General features: G+C 38.2%; 1 protein-coding gene across 1 annotated transcript in view; it reads right to left on the minus strand.

The window, feature by feature from the left end:
- The window catches only part of mapkapk2a (MAPK activated protein kinase 2a), a 31854-nt gene extending 17098 nt beyond the window's left edge, over positions 1-14756 (minus strand). The window contains exons 1-2 of the mRNA XM_004069144.5: positions 13937-14756; positions 65-204 (exon numbers count right to left, since the gene is read on the minus strand). Coding sequence (XP_004069192.1) covers positions 65-204; positions 13937-14176 — 380 coding nt within the window. The 5' untranslated portion in view covers positions 14177-14756. The remainder of the gene's footprint in view (positions 1-64; positions 205-13936) is intronic.
- Between the last annotated feature and the right edge of the window lie 6588 nt (positions 14757-21344).

Raw genomic sequence — 21344 nt, forward strand, 5'->3', positions numbered from 1 at the left:
AAAAGGTTTTGTGTGTGTGTGTGTGTGTGTGTGTGTGTGTGTGTGTGCAGGGGACTGTGCTTACCATTCCATGACAATAAGCAGACACTTCCTTCCCTGATAGAGGTTTTCAAAGACATCGATGATGCGCACAATACTGGCACAAGGTGATGCCCTCCAGTGAAGCTCCGCTTCCCTGCGTGCCTTGGGACAGTCCTGAAGCATCTGAAGACAGAGAAGGTTAGGTTAGTTATCCTGTGTTACGCATCTAAATAACTTAACTTGCAGGCAAGAAGTCAGGATGAAGGAAATTTGTTTTTTTGTCAACATTTCTGTACGAAAACTGAGAAAAGCATGGGATGGTGGACAATATGAATAAAGAATTAATAATAATAAAAAGGAAGAACATGGGTCAAATACTATTTTATTACAATGATCAAAAAGTGACATTTTTAAAGTGAGTTTGTTCAAATTAGATTTGTGCAACTATGGCACCCTCTTTGTGCAGCACAAACTCATTACACCATTTATTATAACTACAATCAAATTACCGGTAAATGAAATGCTTTTTTTTAACGTTGCTAAAAAGTGTAATAAAAATGACTATATAAATAGACATTTATAAATTCTAACATTTGTTCCCCTGTGGTTAATTACATTAATCTAAAGAGTAAAGAAAAATCTAGTTTTAGGCTTAAATCTTTATAGATCAAGTACTTATCTTTTCTGAGGTGTTCATTTTTTTTAAAATCCATGTAACGTTATTTTTTGTTGTTTTATTTAGGGTTTTTTTGTCAGTTGTGTAAGTTTACAACTTAACCTGAGTTCACAAATACAAAAAAGGAAACATTCATCTACAGGGGAGGGTGCCGTCTCCATGGTTACACCCTAAAAATCAAGTCTGTCACAATGTAATGGAAGATCCCCTTTTCAAAGTATGCCTTCAAACAGTGAAGGGAAACGCGCCACACTAACATCACTAATGTAATGCAGGACAAAATGAATTTTCAGTCCATCTGGTAGCGCACAACATTCCAACACTGCCCACAACTTCACAGTGGGCTTCATTCCACAGACAACAAACGTCTACTTTTCTCAAAGGAGTAATGCACACAAGTGTTTGTGCATTACAAACTAAAAACATTAACAAGTTATTTGTGAAACAAAAGTAAGAAGCCAAAGAAAACAGATGTCAGCTAATTCAGTTTTAAAAAGGCATTCCCATGGATCACATATGAAATTCTAAATCTAATTTGCAAAAAATCTTTGTCTTATCTGGTGTGAGAAACGGCTGATAATGGTACAAAAGCCTGCTTGGTGTGCCACGTTCCCTCTATGTGCAAAGCTTAGACTTAAAGATCTCTGGATATTTTCAAATTTGAGTCAGTCTTAAAAGGTCACCACTGTTTCTAACAAAAATATATTTTTTAATTCAACGCAGTACATTTTTGATTGATGCAGAAAACATCTGATTGCACCTATTTTTATGCTGAAAGATCTTTGGTGCATTATATATGAACATGAAATTAAGATAAATGATACAATGGTGCCACCTGCTGATGGAAAATAGACACTGCAGTTCCACTCTGATAGGAGGTAAACTACAGTCACAAGTTGTTTTTAGAACGTTGACATCATCAATGTCACCAGCAAAAAATAATTAAAAAAAGATGAGAGATCAAAATCTAAAAGTTTACAACCAGCTGGAGTCTTTCTGCATGAACTAATGCATGTTTACATTGCATCTGCATCAGTTATGCTCATCAAATGCATACATGAATGATGTCTAAGTCTTTAAAGCTCTGAGAGCACATATTTTTTCTTTGTGCAATTCCATTGACAATGTTAGACACAAGTTTGACCCAACGGAAGCAGAGCATATAGATAATGAGAGGGTGAGTCATGACTCGGTCATCCTCCACAGAAGTGATACTTTTAGTGTCGCATGCAGGGCCACAAGAACAAGAACAGAGGGCTTTCTGGCTGAAACATTTTCCACTTCACAAGGAGTTCAAGTGCAGAGCTCCTGTGAAATCCTGACAGAGCTGCTGTAAGCTAACATGAGCATCACTTTATAGAAAGTACTACAATTTAGCTCCAATCTTAAAATCCTCAAACTCAAAAATGAAGACATCCAAATAAATCTGTCTTTAAGGTAAACTTTTTGAACATGTTCCAATTTTCGAAACGACTGCCAGCATCTAGCAAATGTCCACCTTGGTGTAGTTATTCAGAAAAAGCATCGAGTTTTAGACATTGTTTTGGAAGACGAGAGGTCTTCTGCATTTAGATATCAGTTTCCAGAGAAAAGGAAAAACTAACTGTAGGCTATTTAATTTAAAAAAAAATCCCCTAAAAGGCCAAGGAAAGGTTTGAAAAGCTAAAAACAAGTTACATTTGCAGATTTTGATTGAAGTCAATTTTAGGTCAGCCATAACATTTTAAATTGATTTTAACAAGATTTGATTTAAAAAGTGGTTTAAAATGATGTAAAAACTGGGATATATGTTGGGTCTATAACAGATTTCTCCATGGGAATAATTAACAGGACTAAGTGTCCTGTTCTGCTAGGATGTTAGTCATCAACAGTTGGTTTGGTCTTTAGAATTCAAGAAAATGTATAACAATGGGTAACAGTAGCGGGATTCTTTTAAGTGCAGTAAGAATATACAACTGCAGGTACAGGGATGATACAGTCCCTGTATGATTTACAGTGCTTGTCCCCTGAAGGGTGTAAGGGTGCAAAACAGGATTGCATGCAATGAAGGAAAAATAGATTCACTGCGCTTATCTGCAGTTTGGGTTATTTTTCATTTCTTCACAGAACATAAATACATCTGAATACACTTATACCAAAAATACTGAGAATTTTGTATTTTAAGACCAGAAATAAAATGGAAAAAAAGTCCTACATATTCTTCTTTCTTAAATGCTCACTGTAAACATGTATACGTAAATCATGTTAACAAGAAAAGAAGTCAGTTATCTTATTCAGACGTACACTGTGGTTTTAAACATTGAAACAAATGTGGTCATTGAGCCATTAGGTCTTTGTTTCATAGAAGGTTCGGTGACAATTGCTAATAACGGAATTTAGCCAATCACAATCAAGAAAGCATCTATCCAGTTTTAGAAAGTGCTGGGGGGGGGTCCACATTTTTTTACAGGCACATGTGGGCCGTAGAACTTTGAATGCGTGATGCATTTGCCTCTGGGGCCGGACCTGGACATGCCTGGCTTAAGGAGTCCTTTAAAATAATTTAGCCCCTCCCCCTGTGCCCAAAACAAGTCTGCAGTTAGTGAAAGGATTTACATTTTATACAAAAGCAGAAAAATAAGACTTATTATTCAAAAACAATAGAAGAAACAATTTAAGAAGCCAAGCAACATTTCAAACATTATTTCTATACATCCGCTGGTAATGACATCATTTCATATTTTCAGGTGTATGATGGTTGGATAATGGCTCTTGCGCACGCTCCTAATCCATGGAAAGTGCATTTCGTCTAAGTGTGCACTCCTAGCAGTTGTTAAAAACATATCTTTGTGTAGCTAGAGACACTATAGACGGCGAGTAAACAGAGCATGCATGTTTTAGAGAAGTGAATGAGTGCTCCTATGTGTGGTGGGTGTGTCAGCAGCACTTCACGTCATACAGGCAGACAGGCTGGGTGTGAATGGAAGTGAGAAAGAGGTGGAGCTCAGTAAATACAGAAGAAGGTATTCTCCTGCAGCAGTGACGTCTACTCCGTCACAGTATCTAATGCTACATGCCTTCTTTGTGTAGAGGCACCAGCATAAATCCCTTTAAGGGGAACCACATTATTTGAAGTTTTAAAGCTTGAGTTAACATGAATCCCAAAAAAGGACTGCTTTTAGAAAAGGCCATTTTATATCTTTGTGTGTCGAGTTAAAATGATACTGGTCATAAAAGGGTAGGTAATATAAATAACTGTCAGTTATGTTTAGCTCAGGAGGTTCCTGTCCACTACTGGCTTTTGTTGGGAAAAAAGACAGCAGAAAACAATGAGAGCAACAGATGAGTCAAGTTTCAGAAGAAAAAGGCGAATAAACATGGACACTATAGACAAAATACATCAAACAAATGTATCTCGTGCTTTTACAAATCCAGCAGTCAGACTTTCCGTCCTTTTATTTCCTGATCTAAATTCAGACATTTATTCTGACATTGCATGCCTAACTTCAATCTTTATTCATCATTTCTCCTCTTAATATACATAAAAATAATAAATATTAGTTTGGCAGTTATGAGTTTTGTATTTATTTTTTCGAGCACAATCAAAGACAAGTCTAGTTCACAAGTCTAGAAAGAAAGAATTTGCAGCAGTCAAATGAAGTGGTGCACCGGCTATGATATGACGCTTTATTCACAAATCCTTCAATGCTTGTAAGCAGTAAAAACAAAATGCCACCAAGAATGTCTGACAGTCTTCAAATATTCACAACTGCAACATATTTTCCATTTACCTCAACGCAGTTGGACACCAAGCCTGAGGGCCATTTCAAGCCCCGTCATGCATGCAAAAATGTGCAACATACCCATGTTTCATTTAAACAAAAAAAAAGGAAATGCCATGGAATCACCTTTTATTATTTAGATTTTTTGGGTTTACCGAGACAAAAACCCTCCTTTCACTTTGTTTTGGCTGCTTAACCTAAAGATCCTTCCTCAGCCTTAATAGGACTCTAACACGTTTCTGAATACTCGGATATCTGCGATCTGTTCCAGAACTATTGAGGAGGAATATTTGTGGCGTCTGATATTGCTGATTTCCGATCTCTCTCAATAAATGATATTAACTAAACAAATAGAATGCACCACTGTTACAGGAAGTAAAAAAAACCTTCAAAGTAAAGCTATCAAATGTATTACTTGGATAGAGACTGAAGTTCTGTTTATTGAAATAAGTTCTGGAAAAATGAATTTATACATAAAATGATTTAGTTTTAAATATAAATATAGTCGACAGTTTGAATTAAAAATACATAATAAATATGAAATAAAGACTATTAGAAAAATCTTGTAATCGAATATGTGTCGTCACATGACTTTCTGTAAAAATTGTGGAAAAGCCGTACTGGAACATGTCTGCAAAATGTTCATCTAAACCCTTGGGAATTTTAAATTAAAAGGACTGAGAGTGTTTTTTAGTTGTTGCAGTGATTTTTATTTAGGTGTTCCTTCTTCCTTAATATCTATACTTTAATATCTTTACTATGTAAAGAAGATAGTAGATAAGATACTAGATAAACTACAGGAACAGTGGTCAGCAAAACTTTTGAGGATGGAAAAACTGTGGAGAACCTTTGTTAAATGATACAAAGCAACAAAGATGTTTATGTTTTGACTACAGCATACGTTGACTAGGACGTTGACAAGAAAACTTTTAAGTGTTACATGGTTTAAAGTGACAAATCCCATTTTATCTTTTAAAACCTTTATGGTTTATCTGTTGTGTTTTCTTGATTCTGATCTTCTGTTCTAAATAAAAGGTATACATAAGGGTGATTGAATACATATTCATTTTCATACATTCAGTAAAAAGACCTATACAGCAACCACTTAAACATAATTTATTAAATAGTAATAGTCTCTGATCTTGATTTATGAATCTTTTTTTTCCTCAATCAGCGCCACAGTAGACTACCAGTTACCATAGTTCTGTGTAAGCCAACTTGTTTTTGTTATTCTCTTATTATTAACTAGTTTTTGACAGACATGGACTCTTTTTTTTTTTTACACCTAATGAATGCAGTGGCATGCCTGCTGCTCCTTTTTGGACAATTTTCCACCGCTTTCTGTGGGTCGGAAGTGATCTGCGGATGTGTCATTTACACAATCAGCTCTTATCGCTTGGTAACGACAAAATCCCACAGAAGAAGCGACCAGAGATCAGGGGCGGATGCACTGACAAGAACAGGAAGAGGACAAACCGGTGTGGAGATCTGGCTACATTCTGGGATGTCCCCTAGAGATTGTGGCCGTGGTGAATAGCAGGAGGATTTTACAGAAACTGAAATCTATCATTGATTCCTCTTCATCTTCATCCTCTGCATGAAACCCATAGATGCACTAAGGAGTTCTTTACTCAGAGACTCTAACACATTGCTGTAGGAAGGAGCGTTTTTTCTTTTTCTTGTTTCCTGTCAGCTATTAGACTCTACAATGCTTCATAGACACTGGACAATAATTATTGTTGTTAAGAACTTTTTAAGTGTATTTTTAGTGTTATTTATTATCTACCTGCTGTTTTTAATAGAGCAATGGTAAAGAAATTTCCCCTTTATGGGATCAATAATGTTTTATTCAATTCTAGATCGGATCGCCATCTTAGTGACGATCCACAGTCCAAATTCCTAAAACAGCAAAAAATTACCAAGGCTACTAATCTTGATTTGCACTAAACCTAGAATTGAAATCAGGCTGCATTAGAGAGAAAGCGTCATCTCTTTAATAGTGGGTCCAGACTGGAATGAAAGGTGTCATGGCCTAGAACAGATATTTAAATCACTGGACATCAGAGAAAGTAAAATCGTGCAGGATATCTGTTGCTTTGGATTTATGTAGCCAAAGTTGACAAAAGTAATGCTTCTGGAATCCCAGTGTTAGCCTCAACAAAACAAAGTGATAGGTAACCCTTGTGCTATCCTAGGCACTTTAACATTGGGAGTTGGGTCATCTAGACCCACTAGACAGTGCGCTGAAGCTTTTTTCTTCAATGATTTGTGATCTTCACTGGTGTCCATGGATTACATGAAATCTTTCCACTTTTAGCCACCTTTGTGATGGTAGGAAGAACACGTCAAAGTAAGGGTGGGGTCATCTAAGATAGCTCAAGGGTTAAGCAGCCTTGTGAGTGTCAAACTGACTTAAGAACATGCCAACATCATCTGTAAAATGTGTTCACGTTTGAACATGCCATGCACCTTTTTTTAAATCAGTAAAAAACCCCTCACACATTTAAACCATCCTGGGCTAGCTTCTAAAAACGGAAATGGGCTTAATTGCTGTGCTAATCATTTTTATAGGCAAAAAGGAAACTACAACTTGATTGTTGTCTGATGTTTTGTAAGATGACAGGCTAAACCAAAGATCTAATCTGAATCCAGCCTACAAAAGCTACATAATTTACTGCTACAAGAGAAAATGGTGTAATATTAGTCAACATGATAATCTGTTGGCTTCTTTCTGCCATTAATAAAATAGCAGCAACTGATGTCACATGCTGAATGAACATTGAAAGAGAGTCTAAAAAAATTCCTTTCGTGTACACCATTCAGCACTACACTGCCGTTTGACCACGTTTGTTCCCTTTCAGTAACTGATCATAAGACTCCAGCAGGAAGTGAAAAAGGCACAGAGTACAGCTGACAAGTAGATACTTAAAACCCCCTTTAAGCCAATGCAAGTTTATTTGTACAGTACATTTCGTGTACAAAGACCAATTAAAGAGATTTACATAAGACATTAAAAGAAACATTTAACTGAAACCTTAAAGGGGTGATCATAAAAATAAAAAATTAAGAGGCAATTAAATTAAATTTTATTTATATAGCCCAATATTACAACAATAGTTGTCTCAATTGGCTTAAATGTGGATGTACATGTTTGAAAAAAAAACAATTGAATGCAGATTAGAACAGGTGAGTTCAAGCTGGATTTAAATAAACTGTTTCGGCTGATCTAAGGCTGTCTGGACGTCTGTTCCAGATCTGTGGAGCATAGAAGCTAAATGCAGCTTTACTATGTTTGGTTTTCACTCTGGGAACTGACAAAGACCAGATCCAGATGACCGGAGAGGTTTGGGCTGATACATACTGGGCATGCACGTGTGGTGCTAAACTATTCAAAGCTTTATAAACCAGCAACCGAACTTTGAAGTCCATCCTCTGGCAGACAGTGTAGAGACCTCAGAACAGTATTAATGTGGTCTACCTTTTTGACAAATGAGCAGCAGAACTCTGAAAAAGCTGCCGTTTCCTTGTGTGTCCATTTAATATGGAGTGAATCTCCATAAATGTACTGATAAGTAGCAACTACGTCAGTTTTACATTCCGTTGAATCAGACTGGCAAGTGGCTCTCAAGAGTTTAGGTCAATCTACCAAACCCTCAACACCACATCCTTTGGAATCCACCCCCATCAATGGAAAAAAACTGAATCCACATCTTGTAGCGTGACAGTCAAAGATGATGCATACTATTTTAAAGTACAGGTGTCCAGAGGTCAGAGTAAATCCATATCTTTATGTTCAGCATTGATAGCAGAGGTTACATGCGAAAAATATCTTGATCGGATCAATGGTCGGATTAAAATTCAACCGTGTACATGGGATCAGAAAACCTTTTTCCGATTAGAACAAACGTTCACATGGTAACACTTTCGGTAGGAATAAATCATTTGGGCATGTGCAGTAGTGTTGAAAATACCGGAAGAGGAAATGAGTCTCGCTGTGAACAAAGGGAACTGCCATATACGTTTATGCAGCAGCTCTGTAATATACGAGATGATCTTCTAAATGTGATTTTAATATTGTTATAAATATTATGAAGCGCTTGTTTGCTCATCTTTTTATTTTTAATCCGTGGGGTCAGTGCTTTTTTTGTGGAAGAACGGAGCTGGAAGAAGCCAGGGTTAGGAGAAGACTAACAAGCGCTAACAACATTAAACTTGTTTGATGAACACAAAATCCATGTGGGAACTGCAACAATCTGCATCTTGGCTGCACGTAAATATGTGGAAATAATATCAGCCTATATTTTGTCGGGACACGACCGGAAACACAAATCCACGTGATTGTTTGAACGGTTTGTAAGGACTGAGCAGCATTTCTGCTTTGAAAAGCTCACAAGCCGCCCCAAAGCCGCTGTGTGAGCTGGCAGCCCGAGCTCTACTCGGACACACAGTTCTCCTGAGTCCGGCAGCCGCTAACCCAGAGCGGCGGGTCGGAAGCCTCCCCCCTGGAGCGCACTCGAAACGAAGCACCACCACCCTGTCCACAAACACAAAGCTATAAGTCCGGCTGCTCTGCTCACAGACACCGTTCAATCACGCGGAGCAGCCGGTCAGTCCCGTATGCGCTCCAACGCTTTCTCTGAAGCACCGCACCTTCTATGCGTGACGTAAACCACAGCAGTAGTGACACACGAGCGGAATTAACTGTTTACATGCACAAGGATCGGATTAACAATCGACCTAACCCACCTATCTCGATCGGAAAGAAACTTCGATCGGAACGAGTCTGATCGGGGCAGAGTATTCCGAAAGGCGTGTTTACATGACGCATTTGTCTTCCGATCATGTGTTCTTTATGATTACTTTTGTCCATGTACACGCAGCTAATGTTTAGACCAATAATACAGTTTTTCAACTGTTTAAAGGGCTGGGTGTGAATCAGTAGGTGTGCTGTAGTAACTTTCAAAAGAATAAAGTGTAAAATCTTCAGCAGGATTTACTACATGAAGAAAAATTTAAATCATACGATAAGTCTGGAGCTGCATTCTCACCAAATGTAATTTGCGCATCGGGGGCGTCCAGTTTCAAAGTTAAGTCAATGCACAGAGGTGATCAGAGGTTCCGGGGCGTGACTTGAGCTTCAGGCGCAGCACATTGGTCTGGCAAGCTGCGTGATCTCCATCACAGCACATTTTGGGCAGCACAGCACTTTTGGTCGAGAGTTCAAAAATCTGAACTTTGGCAAAGAAGACACGTCGCGTCAACCAATCAGGGATTCAGCTTTGGTCTGTGACGTGTTGCTCAGCGGATGGCGTCAAAAACCAACACAGAGGGGAACCTGATCGTTCTACTCCCCAGCTTCAAAATATTTTTCTTTTTGAGACAACATTAAATGATTGTCTAATTTTATTGTTACTTTTATTTATCCCCTTTTCAGACTAATGCCGGACAGCTAGTCATCAAACTAGCTCATGGAAAGACTGAAGTACCGCTGAAAGTACCCGTCAATGAGATGCAGCTCCTGCAGTGGATGGTAAAGCCCACTGTACTGGGAGAGTTTCTGAACGATCTCATGAACCCAGACATGGAGACGTGCTTTTGTAGACCTCTTCAAAAAATAAATCTTATCTCTCATCATCATCTGTGTCTTTCATGCATTGTAAATGAGATATACAGTCAATGTTCCCATGCAATACTAAGGCTAAAAACGTTATGGACATATTTAAGGACAACCGTCAAGCAGTGAATTTGACGGCATTTAGAAAGCAGTAAAATGAGATTGGACACACAAATAAGCAAATCATAATTGACAACACTAAAATGTTTTGAATTTTAACTTCAAACCTGATTTTTTTTGTTACATTTTAAGATGTTCAAGTTTTTAAAAAATGTATGTGAGAAAAATAATTAATAGTTTTCTACAATTATATTTTTGTCACATTTTTGATAGCTGGTATCCCCCTCTTATTCAGTCATATTTTATATTAGAGAAGGCACAGTATTTTTCTAAGCCCCTGAATGAGAAAAGCTTTATATATTTTATTTTCTTATTAGAACCAACAAACCACAATTAAGCTTGGTCTTTAAAGTCAAAACAAAACCTTCAAGACCTAAATGTATTTATTTTTTTAAAGTCAAACCTCTAGACAGATTCAATTATTTAAAATCTGATACTTTGTCATTTAAAGGGTAAAGAATGACAGAAAAGTGTTTCAACTATATCTCTCTTTAAAGCAGAAGCAAGTTTACTTGTTTAAAGCAATGGTTTAGGATTATAAAATGAAGCGTACCTTCACTGTTAATGACTTTATCAAGTTCACTTACAAAGTTTGTCCCGAAGAAGAAAATCATTATGTTGGACTCAAATATAATTTAAAAAAAGAATCACAGAATTGCCTATAAATTGGCAAAAATAACAAGAGAGGAATCTTTGAGCAAAATCTGTCATAACAGTAAACTGAAAATGTGAACAAGGCACTGAGTGAGGGATTAGTTATTTGGGAAGTATATTTCAAAACAAAGGATTTCTCTAGGAAATAAAGGTTTCCTCTTGGCATGCACCAAATATTTGGCAACCAAATACCGGTATATTCGACCAAATGTTGCACAGACAAAAAAACAATCCCCATTCAGCCTTTGGTGGGAGGGGAGTGAGTTAAAGTAGTGGCATGTAACGTAATGACACAAAGAACTTGCATCTTCTTTAATCTGTCAGCAGTGTGGAGGTACTTTAAAGTGATCAACAGCAAAAGCAGTTTACATCAAATGTGGAACCCGATTTTCAAGAGGGGGTTCATCTGCTAAAACCTTAACACCTCTGTGTTAATTTGCCCTTTCCAAAGCCAAACACCCAGAACAGCATGATGACTAATGGGAAAACTCAACATCCACATTTGATATTCGGTAACTATTTGGCATACGGCCAAGCAGCTTTAGCTACAAATTTTCATTTTAGTGCATCCCTAGTTTCCTGGTGTGGACCATTTGGCTGCAAATGTGTCCGGCGAAATTTTGTTTCAGTCATTATCATTTTTAACAGAGTACAATACAGGAACGAAGTGTCAAGCAGTTACGTAACTGACAGCATCAACAATCTCTTAATCACATGCAGATTTTTGGTGCTGTAATCTCAATGAGTACTCTGTGATTATCAACACTGGCAGCGTACAAGCCTTTACAGGCTTTAGGGAACATGATTGACAACTCCCTAAGTTGCAGCAATTTATTATCATAAATTAGAATTTTGGAAAACATGAATTACTTAAGATATTATTGTTAAGATATTTGAAAACTAAATCCAAAGAAGTACTGCGTTACTTGTTTCTAAAAACCAGGAGCGACCTGATGCCCTCCAGTCCATACTCTGACTATGACTTCATATCTAATAATGTGCTATGATTTAAAATGATGGATGTTTTCCTAACAAAATAAATATTTGGACGAGTGTACAATAACTTTTTCATGATAAATTTCAACAGCTAGTTTATTAAGGCTCCATATTTAGAATCCACAATAAAGATCCATATGCTCAACTGTAAGTTTCTCCAGTTTCTTCATGTTACTGACAGTCCAAAAAACACAAATGGAAAGAAAAATATTAGGAAAAAGGGGGTGACGGCTAATGTAAAGGGTAAACGTTTATGGGGAGTTATTATGAACGCTTTTATACAGCAACACTGACACAAAACATAAAAAAATGAAGTTATGAAAATAATATAAAGAGCAAACTAATGGACTGCTATGGATGTATTCAAAACATTACACAGTCCACAATAACACTGCATGCCACCTATAAACACGCAGAGACGTGCACTTCAGTGGTCATCAACTACACCATAAGTGCCATTCTACCCCAGCTGCAACCTCATAACCCTTGTGCTATCCTAAGCACTTAAACGTTTGGAGTTGGGTCATCTAGACCCACTAGACAGTGCTCTGAACCTTTTTTCTTCAATGATCTGTGATCTTCATTGGTGTCCATGGATTACATGAAATCTTTCCACCTTTCTCCACCTTTGTCATGGTAGGAATAACACGTCAAGGTAAGGGAGGGGTCATCTAAGATAGCACAAGGGTTAAGTCGACACCAACTTCCAAGCATTAAAGCTTTTGGCCTTTCAGCTCTTTGAACAATGCTTCCTATTTAGTGGTGCACAAAGTGACCGAAGAAATGTTTCCACTGAACGGCAAACCCACAGAGCCAGTTTGTTAAGGTGGTTCGTTAAAAGTATGCTATTTTAAAAGAGAATACTACAACACAGATCTTAAGCTTCAACTCTCAGTCATCTCAGATGCCTTTTTGTATTTTAAACTGTGGACTGAGCTTTATATCAAATGTTTTGCTTTGTTTACTGACCACAAAATCAAAACTATGCAAACAATCAAGATAGTATTGGTTTGCATTTGTAAAAAACAAAAAACTGCAGTTTTAACCTATACAAATAATGATGACCTAATTCCTTACTGCAGATCACATTCCCACAGATAAATTCTACTTCCCTTTTTGTACTTATATATATTGAGAGTAGAAGTACTCACTTGTGACATTATGGGAGTATGCATACATAGTTGAGCTTCTCACAATCTACCAACCCTTAAACACAAATTACACACCAAGCAGGAGTAACCATAGTTTGTGTTTATAACTGGAAAGCAGAAAGTTGTGACCGTAATTTACTACTTTAACTAGATCTGTAACATTTTCTTTGGTGGTGATTTACTATTGTTTATTGTTCACAGTTTACGCAAACTGCCCTCACCAGGAGTTAAAACATACAATAATAGAATACATTCTACTGTGATATGTGTGATAACACCCGTGTGTGTGTGTGTGTGTGTGTGTGTGTGTGTGTGTGTGTGTGTGTGTGTGTGTGTGTGTGTGTGTGTGTGTGTATCTTTTAAGATATTTGTTGTGTATTAATAATTACCCAACACAAAATGTCCACTAAAACCAGTAGAAGACACAGACCAAAATATGGTTTTGTATTGTTTAGTCTAAAATGTTACTTTAAAACTGGTTTGCTGAAGTGAAGAAAATAAAAATAAGAATTAAAGAAATAAAAATAAATAAAAATAAGGATAAGTAGCATTTAGATTTGACGTGGGATGTTTGTTTTTTTGTCCTGTCTGTAATGACTGCCAAGTCTGGGATTTGAACCCCCAGCTAATTGGCTGACAGACAGCAGCTCTACCCAATAAGTTACAGCCAAAAAAATAATTGTATCTCTAGAGATGTATTGTTGTTTTACTGTTGAGACAATGTAAGGCCAGAAGCCATAGAACCACAGACAAGTTACCTGGGATTTGAACCCTTGGACAACCAATTGGCTAAACGCTTGACCCACAGACAGAGCAACAGCAACCCCATCATCATCAAGACTTGTGCAAAACCTCAAAAGCTGTTTAGTCTGAGCTGTGAGAGCCTAGTAGTTCCCACATGTGACAACGTCAGAAACTAGGACCCACCGAAACTTAGACCTACCTTCAGCGCAAACTTGTCGCCGGTCTTCTTGTGGAAGATTTCCAGCACTTTTCCATTGATGCCCAGCCCCAACACCTGGTTGGTCACCTTGTACTCGTCTGTGATGGCGTTCTTCTTAATTTGTAGGGTGGGTTTAGAGTGGAAAGAGACGAACTGGCCCGTGGGGTTTTGCTGCTCACCCGGGTTCTGTTGACCCGCCGGGTTTGGAAAGAGTGGTTGGTTCTGAGCGTTGGACAGCATGTTTACTAGTCGAGGCTGAGAGATGAACGGACGTCACCTCTCAACAATGCCGCTCTGCTATTTTCCTTTAAAACAAACTAACTCTTCCTTGGTTAGCTGGCCTTTGAGCAGTACGGACCCAGGCCCGGGGACTAGCTGACAGTAGTTGTGACGTTACAGGTTGGAAAAAAGTCAATTGGTTAGCCGACAAAAGCTAAACTAGCTCGCGGTTAGCATGCTAGCATTTTTCGATCCTGCCCTGTGAGCTATTGATCGGATTCTTGGCTAGCGGCGAAGCTAGGGGGTTAGCTTATACATCTCCGGGTGTTTCTGCCTTTTACCGGTTCCTCAAAGAAAGCTCCTGAAACTTTTCCGAAACATCCTCTAAGTACGCCACGGCGCCAGTTTTCATCGCAGGTCAAAGGACACCTTCCCGTTAAAGTTATCAAAGAAAACCAAACGCTATTGAAAAGACAAAACAAAAGAGGGGGGGAAAGTCCGATTCGCTTAGCAAAACCACTTCAGTTTCTGGTGAAGCAGACACCCAGCAGGTCTGTTGGTGACGTCACGGCGAGGGGGATGTTCGCTACTTAAAGGAGAAGTGAGATAGCAGGAAGAGCCGAATATAAATCAGACCACGAGTACCGTCAGCGAGGCGACACAACATGCCTCAAAGTCTAAAAGTGTCCCCGTTTTTTTCTGGATATTGGAAAATGGCAACAAAGTTCTCCAAACCAGCAGCTCGACTTTTATTTTGTAGCTTTAGCGTTTATTAGAAGAGACCCTCTCTCATAGTATTGAGGCAGCAGAGGGAGAGCAGGACAAAAATAGACCCAGTAATCTCTGACTCCATGAACACCATAGGTTACCTCAAGGTTAGGCGTTAAAACCTGGAATTAAACCTGAAATAACCAGTTGTCGCACTGTGAGAAGGGTTTTGGTTGGACCAGAACATTATTTTTCCCCGACAGTCCAGAAAATTGCATGCATTGGATCTGGTTGGAGTTTTTTGGGAGTTTTGCCCCCCGGTTAGCACCAATCCTATAATAATCAGTGTAATGCAAGTTAGTCACACGAATCCTGCATTGTTGTTTATTTCAATTACATACAAAAGTGAAACGTATAGTAAAAAACAAATGTCCTGACACTTATTTATAATTTATAATAAAGACCTATAATAATATTTGTCCCCTAGTGAAGTGAAAGAAAAATTGGAGCAGCAACCGTCAGCTTTAGTCACTTTATTCCATGAGAATATAAATGCAAACTATCTATTTTTAGAAAGGAGAAAACATAGACCAAATAGAGAACCTGTGGTCTTTGTGCCTAAAAAGATAAAACAAAAAATTCCACCAAATATGATCAAGCGGAAGTGACTGCCTCTAGTTTTCAACAACAGTTAGACAAACAAGCGTTTGGAATACCAGGACAAAACTTACAAAGAACACAGACAGAAAATTCACTAAAGTACTATGAGTTCATATGAATTTTAAATGGCTTAAAACAAGCATGTCCAAAGTCAGGCCCTTAGGCCCTCATTCAAATTTCTCCCGGCCCGCCGTTTATTTATTTATTTGTTTTTATCTTAAGATTGCAAATGTTTTTAGTAATTATATATTTTTATTCATTCATTTCTCCTTCAAATTTGTCTTAAAAATTCACTCATGCAATATTTACATGTTGGAAAGCAGCACAAAGCGAGTTTTATTGAATATATATATATATGTGACTAATAAAATTGCAATTGAAACTAAAATTTGTGATATCCATGCTGGTTTTAACTGCTTAGTTCTATTAGCATTTATTTGTAACCATTTAGTTATCCATTCTATCGTTCCCTTCTCTACCTCTGCCGGTTCCAAGCCCGGTTTGAGAAGGTTGCGTCAGGAAGGGCATCCGGCGTAAAACATTGCCAAATTTACCATGCGACTCGTTCGCTGTGGCGACCCCTGATGGGAGAAGCCGAAAGTGGAAGCAAGTTATCCATTCTATCCTTTCATCTTTCAACCCTGCTAAATCCTGTGCTGGATCATGCCTACCGTACTTTAGGGTGAAGGTGGGACAAGTCCTTCAATCCTTTGTAGGATCACAATCAACAGAGACAATTTAGTAGCTAATCAACCCATGAAACGTGTCTTCGGACAGTGGCAGGAAGTGGGAATGCTCAGAGAAGATCCACACATGGCCGAATCAAGGATTTGAACCAGGGTCTTACCGCTGTGAGGCAACAGTGCTAACCACCTTGTGGGCTTGGTTTCTCCATGCTCCTATTTCCATTGTCAAGGACACTAAATGATCATTTATAATAGTTATCAATGTGAACATGCCCTTTGAAATGAGCCATTCAAATGTTTAAGAATAGAAAAATACTCCTGATGTCTTGTTAAAAATCTAGTTAGTCAAACTCTTAAATGTAGATGTAAAAGTAGCGGTAGACTATAAGTTATTGCAAAAAGTACAATTGTTGAAACGTGTGTAATTTTTATAGAACAGATGTTAAGATCTACCAGTTCAGGCTTTTATCTCATATCTGAATAACTGCACGCTTAGAGACTAAGATATTTAGAAATAGGAAACTCAAAATTTTGTAAGCGCGTAGCAAAATATTTAATCAATATATTGAATTATATATGATAGGTGGCTCTTTTCCAGTATGGATTTTGTTGCCTAGACAGGCAGATCACCAGAATGCAGTGAGGAAGCCCAACATTTTTCCAAAAGCACAGACGTCTCCCCAAATTAAGCAAATAGTGTCGATCGAGTTTTGAATTTGAAAACACTTCACACACAATGTTGCCACTAGAGAGCAGTGAAGTCCTTGTGTTTTAGCGAAGCACATCCAGAAAACACAGCTGGTAGATTGATAAAGTTTCCAAAACAGATGACACTGATATTCTCCCCCCCCCAAAAGTAAGACCTATAGTGTTGACAACATTCATCTGTATAGCTTTTACAGGAATTTCCCTCATGACTCCATTTTACTGTCTTATCATGTTATTGAACTTTTAGTAGTGATAGTAATGAACATAGTGATTGAACAGTGAACATACTGTCATGTATTTCTGAATTTCATGATACTATGTACGATAACAATAAATATGAGGTTCCATTTGTGCTGTTTCTAATTCTATTTCTATATCTATTGCAGTTCAGGTGTATAAACATGTGGACTGAAATGTTTTGCTATGTAGGTCAATCATCTAACATCTGACTATGACCCCAAAACATGGAACAAGATTTTGGCTTGCTGTACGATCTGACAAGATGTGCTCTTTGTGTGTCTCTGTTTAATTACATACCTGCAGAGATTCCCATTTTATTGAGTGACATAAAACTCTCCATAAACAGAAGATAAAACTCTACAGATGCCATAGATGGAGTTTAATGATCTAGTATTCAGCTTCTTAGTCAGTTTTGTGAGTGTGTTTTTTTATGTATATAAAGCTGTTTTAGTATATTTAACAAAAAAAAAACAATACTAAGCTTTAGTTTGAAAAACCAATTGGTTTCTCTGGGATGTAAATCCAGAAACTATTCTGACACATGACAAATCTCAACATTTTGCTAACAAAATTGGTTGTGTATATTAATACATTGATGACTTGATACAATATTATTTTATTGTGTAACCATGTTTTTGTGCCAATTATCACTGAATTAAATGGTAAATGGCGTAAACTTGTTTAGCGCTTTTCTACATTCCTCAAAGGTCCAAATCGCTTTACAGTCACAGTTCCACTCCTCTGCCGAACACTGGCACCAGCCTTCCACCAGAGGCAAGGTGGGGTTCAGTGTCTTGCTCAAGGACACTTCAACATATGGGCAGGCAAGGCAAGGAATCTAACCTGCAATTTTCCAATCATAGGTTGATTGCCCTACCTGGATTTCAAATGTATACAAGATTTTACTTAATAAATTGATAGGAAAATAAAGAGAAAAAGAGAAAATTATGCCATTTCTTTACATTATAATTGCTCACAATCATAAAATAGACATATTTGCATTACAATACATACATACACATTGAATCCATTAAATAAAGGGATTGTCAAATAAGGTTTGATTATAGACTCGACAGGCAGAAGTGACTTTGTACATATAATTCCACCCCTATTGTGTTTTCTATCCATCCATCCACCCATCCATCCATCCCATTCAGGGTGACAGGGTTGCTGTAGCCAACCCAGCCACTGCTAGGCGAAGGTGGTACACCCTGAACAGGTCCCTAACCTGTTACAGGGCCACAGAATCACAGCTAGGGGCAATTTAGAGACACCAGTTAACCTACACTGATTTTTGGACTGTGGGAGGAAACCAAAGTGCCTGGGGGAGAACATGCATCTCCACACAGAAAAGTCCCATCTGAGATTTGAAACAGGTGAGGCGAGAGCGCAAACCCCCTGTTGTGTTTTCTTAACTTTTTGTTTTATAATTGCCATAATGTGGTTCTCATCAGTCTGAAACGATTTTGACTAATTACACTCACGTTCATGATTTAATATTTTATTTGTAGTTGTTGTAGAAGTGCCTGACATTTAGAAAATGACTACCTGAGGTACATTCAGGCTACTTATAAAACTGCTGGTGCAGACTGGATACGGCAGAACTAAAGTGGTTCGGATTGTAAACATTTAAAATGACTGAAATTTGGGGTCACTGATGTGATATTTATGCTTTTTATCACTTTCTCTGTACCTTGCTTGAAGGTCAATGTAAGAACGATCTCAATTTTTGTTTTTTTTTGGTTTTTTAGGCTGCAGTTTCAACACGTTTAGTTCAGGTTTCCACAAAAAACAGAATTGTGTTTTTATTTTACACACCAATGCAACTTTTCTGGAGAGTAATAAGAGATAAAACAAAAGGGGTTTTCTGCCCACAACTAAGTGTTGTTCACTAACGTCCTTATTTGTCTTTGTCCACAAGACCCAAAAATGTTTGGTCTGCTCAGTGAGTGGCACAGTTTGGACCGCTGACATGTTCTTTTTCTCTGCCTTTCCCAGAAGGCTCCTTAGAGACTCTTTCCCATTTCACAGCACTTCTTTAGACTTCCATTGGAGTTAAAAATCTGTGGAGCACAAAGTTCCTTCAACCCCCCTGTACTTCATTAGGGTGCAGAAGTCAAAGTAAGTTTGGAGCAGTTATTTCAGGCTGGTCAGAACCTCTCTTTCTCAGAATAATCCTCCGCCCAGGGCTGAAACCCGAGCTCGCTCTTGATATAGACCCACGGTCAGTACTGGCTCTGACATGGGATTCTAGCACCTGAATACGCTTGAGCTTCCCGCCCAATGTGGGTCCTGTTGAACCTGCTCACCCCACTGCACAAATGCAGACAGACACACAACTCCAAATATCCTTCCTTATTAAGCATCTTTTCTCTGTGACTTTTTGTCAAATTCAAAATCTTGGTTCATATCAAAGTGTCTAAAGAGTCTGTAAAATGGAGCCACCTCACATATCAGTCTGAAAGCATGTCAGCACCACAGCTGGATGTTGGTCGGTTTCTCCTCACTCAAGCACCACAAAAGCCTTCAGGGCTCAGACACTCTCAGTTTCAGTGTTAGTCAGTCTGACTGTAACAGATTCATAAGAAGCATCAGAAGCGGAAGTCTGGCCCAAACTGCGGGAGATCCTGAAGGCCTGCATGTGTGCATTATAGCAATTGGCTTTAATTTATTTATGCAGCTCATTAATATTTGAAAGTAATATGAAGCTACACACATTATTGTTGGGGAGGAAATTGATAACCCTATGGCACAAATGCTAGATATAAATATAAATAAAGACTTAAGGATACATTTGTTTATTAAGCGGAAAAGCTGCTTGACCCTCTTTTCAAACCGTCAAAAGTAACTGGTTTATGAGACTTGAAAAAAATGTACAGCTAATTTAAAAATGAAACATTGTGGAAAGTGTGTCCCTTTACATAGAGTAAAAAACTGACGCAAAATGATTGTATTGATTCAAACATGGCAGTGGTATTATAATAGTATGGGTCTGCTTTGTGGTTTTTGAGGTCTCACCAACATTAGCGTGAGTATGAGTAATTCACTCACACAGCCGCTGCCTACATTTTGCGCATTTTCCACGCGTTTCTTGCATTCGTCTGTCGTCAATGTGTGCAGATGTCCGTCAACGGTTTTGGCCAACGGGTCTTTGCGGGAATTCGGTTTTGACGAGTTCAGAATTTTGGTCAGCTGAGAATTACACAGTTTACGCCTATTTCACATAGTTTATATGCAATTATTACATAAAGCTTATGCAACTGTGCTTAATTTTTTCCAAGATGTGTACGCAAATTGGTGGCTTTTCACGACAGTTCCACGTATGTCTAACAGACTTTTCACACATGTACCACCGATGTATAACGTTTATATCACATATATGGCAGACATATCACGGTAAAATGATGTAATTGACACAGGAAACCCTAATGAATTGCATTTAAATATTCACACACGGTTCATGTTGATTTACATGTTCTTTGCGTGGTTTATTGGTACTTCCTCCGTGGTTTTAGTGTAGTTCATGCGGGATACATCTGTGAAAATCTCACGTAAAGACCACAACTTTTCTCACTTTTTCCACATATGTTCACGTATGACCAATTTTCATCCGTGCAATATATGGAAAATGTGCAAAGTGGCTGTGTGACACGACCTTTCAAAAGGGCTCAACATTTTTCAAAAAAATGTTGAAAGAAGTTTAGTCGAGGTACACATTTGCATTATTAGTCTTTAGGATTGGGATGCAATTACTGGTACTTCTTTGGTAAGTTGAAAAAACTTTCCCCTTTTGATAAATTGTTTTTTATTACATGGCAAGTGGTTTGAAAATAACAATCAATGAGGAAAAGTTGCGGTCAAAAACGTGCAGAGGGGAGCAGATACTTGTTCACACCATGTGCTGTACAAGCAGGTGCAACAAAATAGAGGCCTGCAGTGCAGTCCTGCAGGAAATGCGGTTGTTGATGAAATCCCCTGCTGTGATCTCAAACATGTACCTCTCTGCAAAGGCATGACGGTCCTCATGCGGACAGTTTTATATTGACATTCAGTATGCAGAGTCAGCAGAAATGTTGATTTTGTTAAATAGACTAGAAGCAAATAGCAGCACGGGGTCGACCTTTCAGAGTAAGTGGGACAACAGCTTGTCATCCACCGTGGGAGCAGCCTTTCTCACGTTTTGGACA

Source organism: Oryzias latipes, chromosome 5, assembly GCF_053564925.1.
Source record: "Oryzias latipes strain Hd-rR chromosome 5, Olatipes_Hd-rR_3.1".
In the NCBI taxonomy this organism is placed as follows: domain Eukaryota; kingdom Metazoa; phylum Chordata; class Actinopteri; order Beloniformes; family Adrianichthyidae; genus Oryzias; species Oryzias latipes.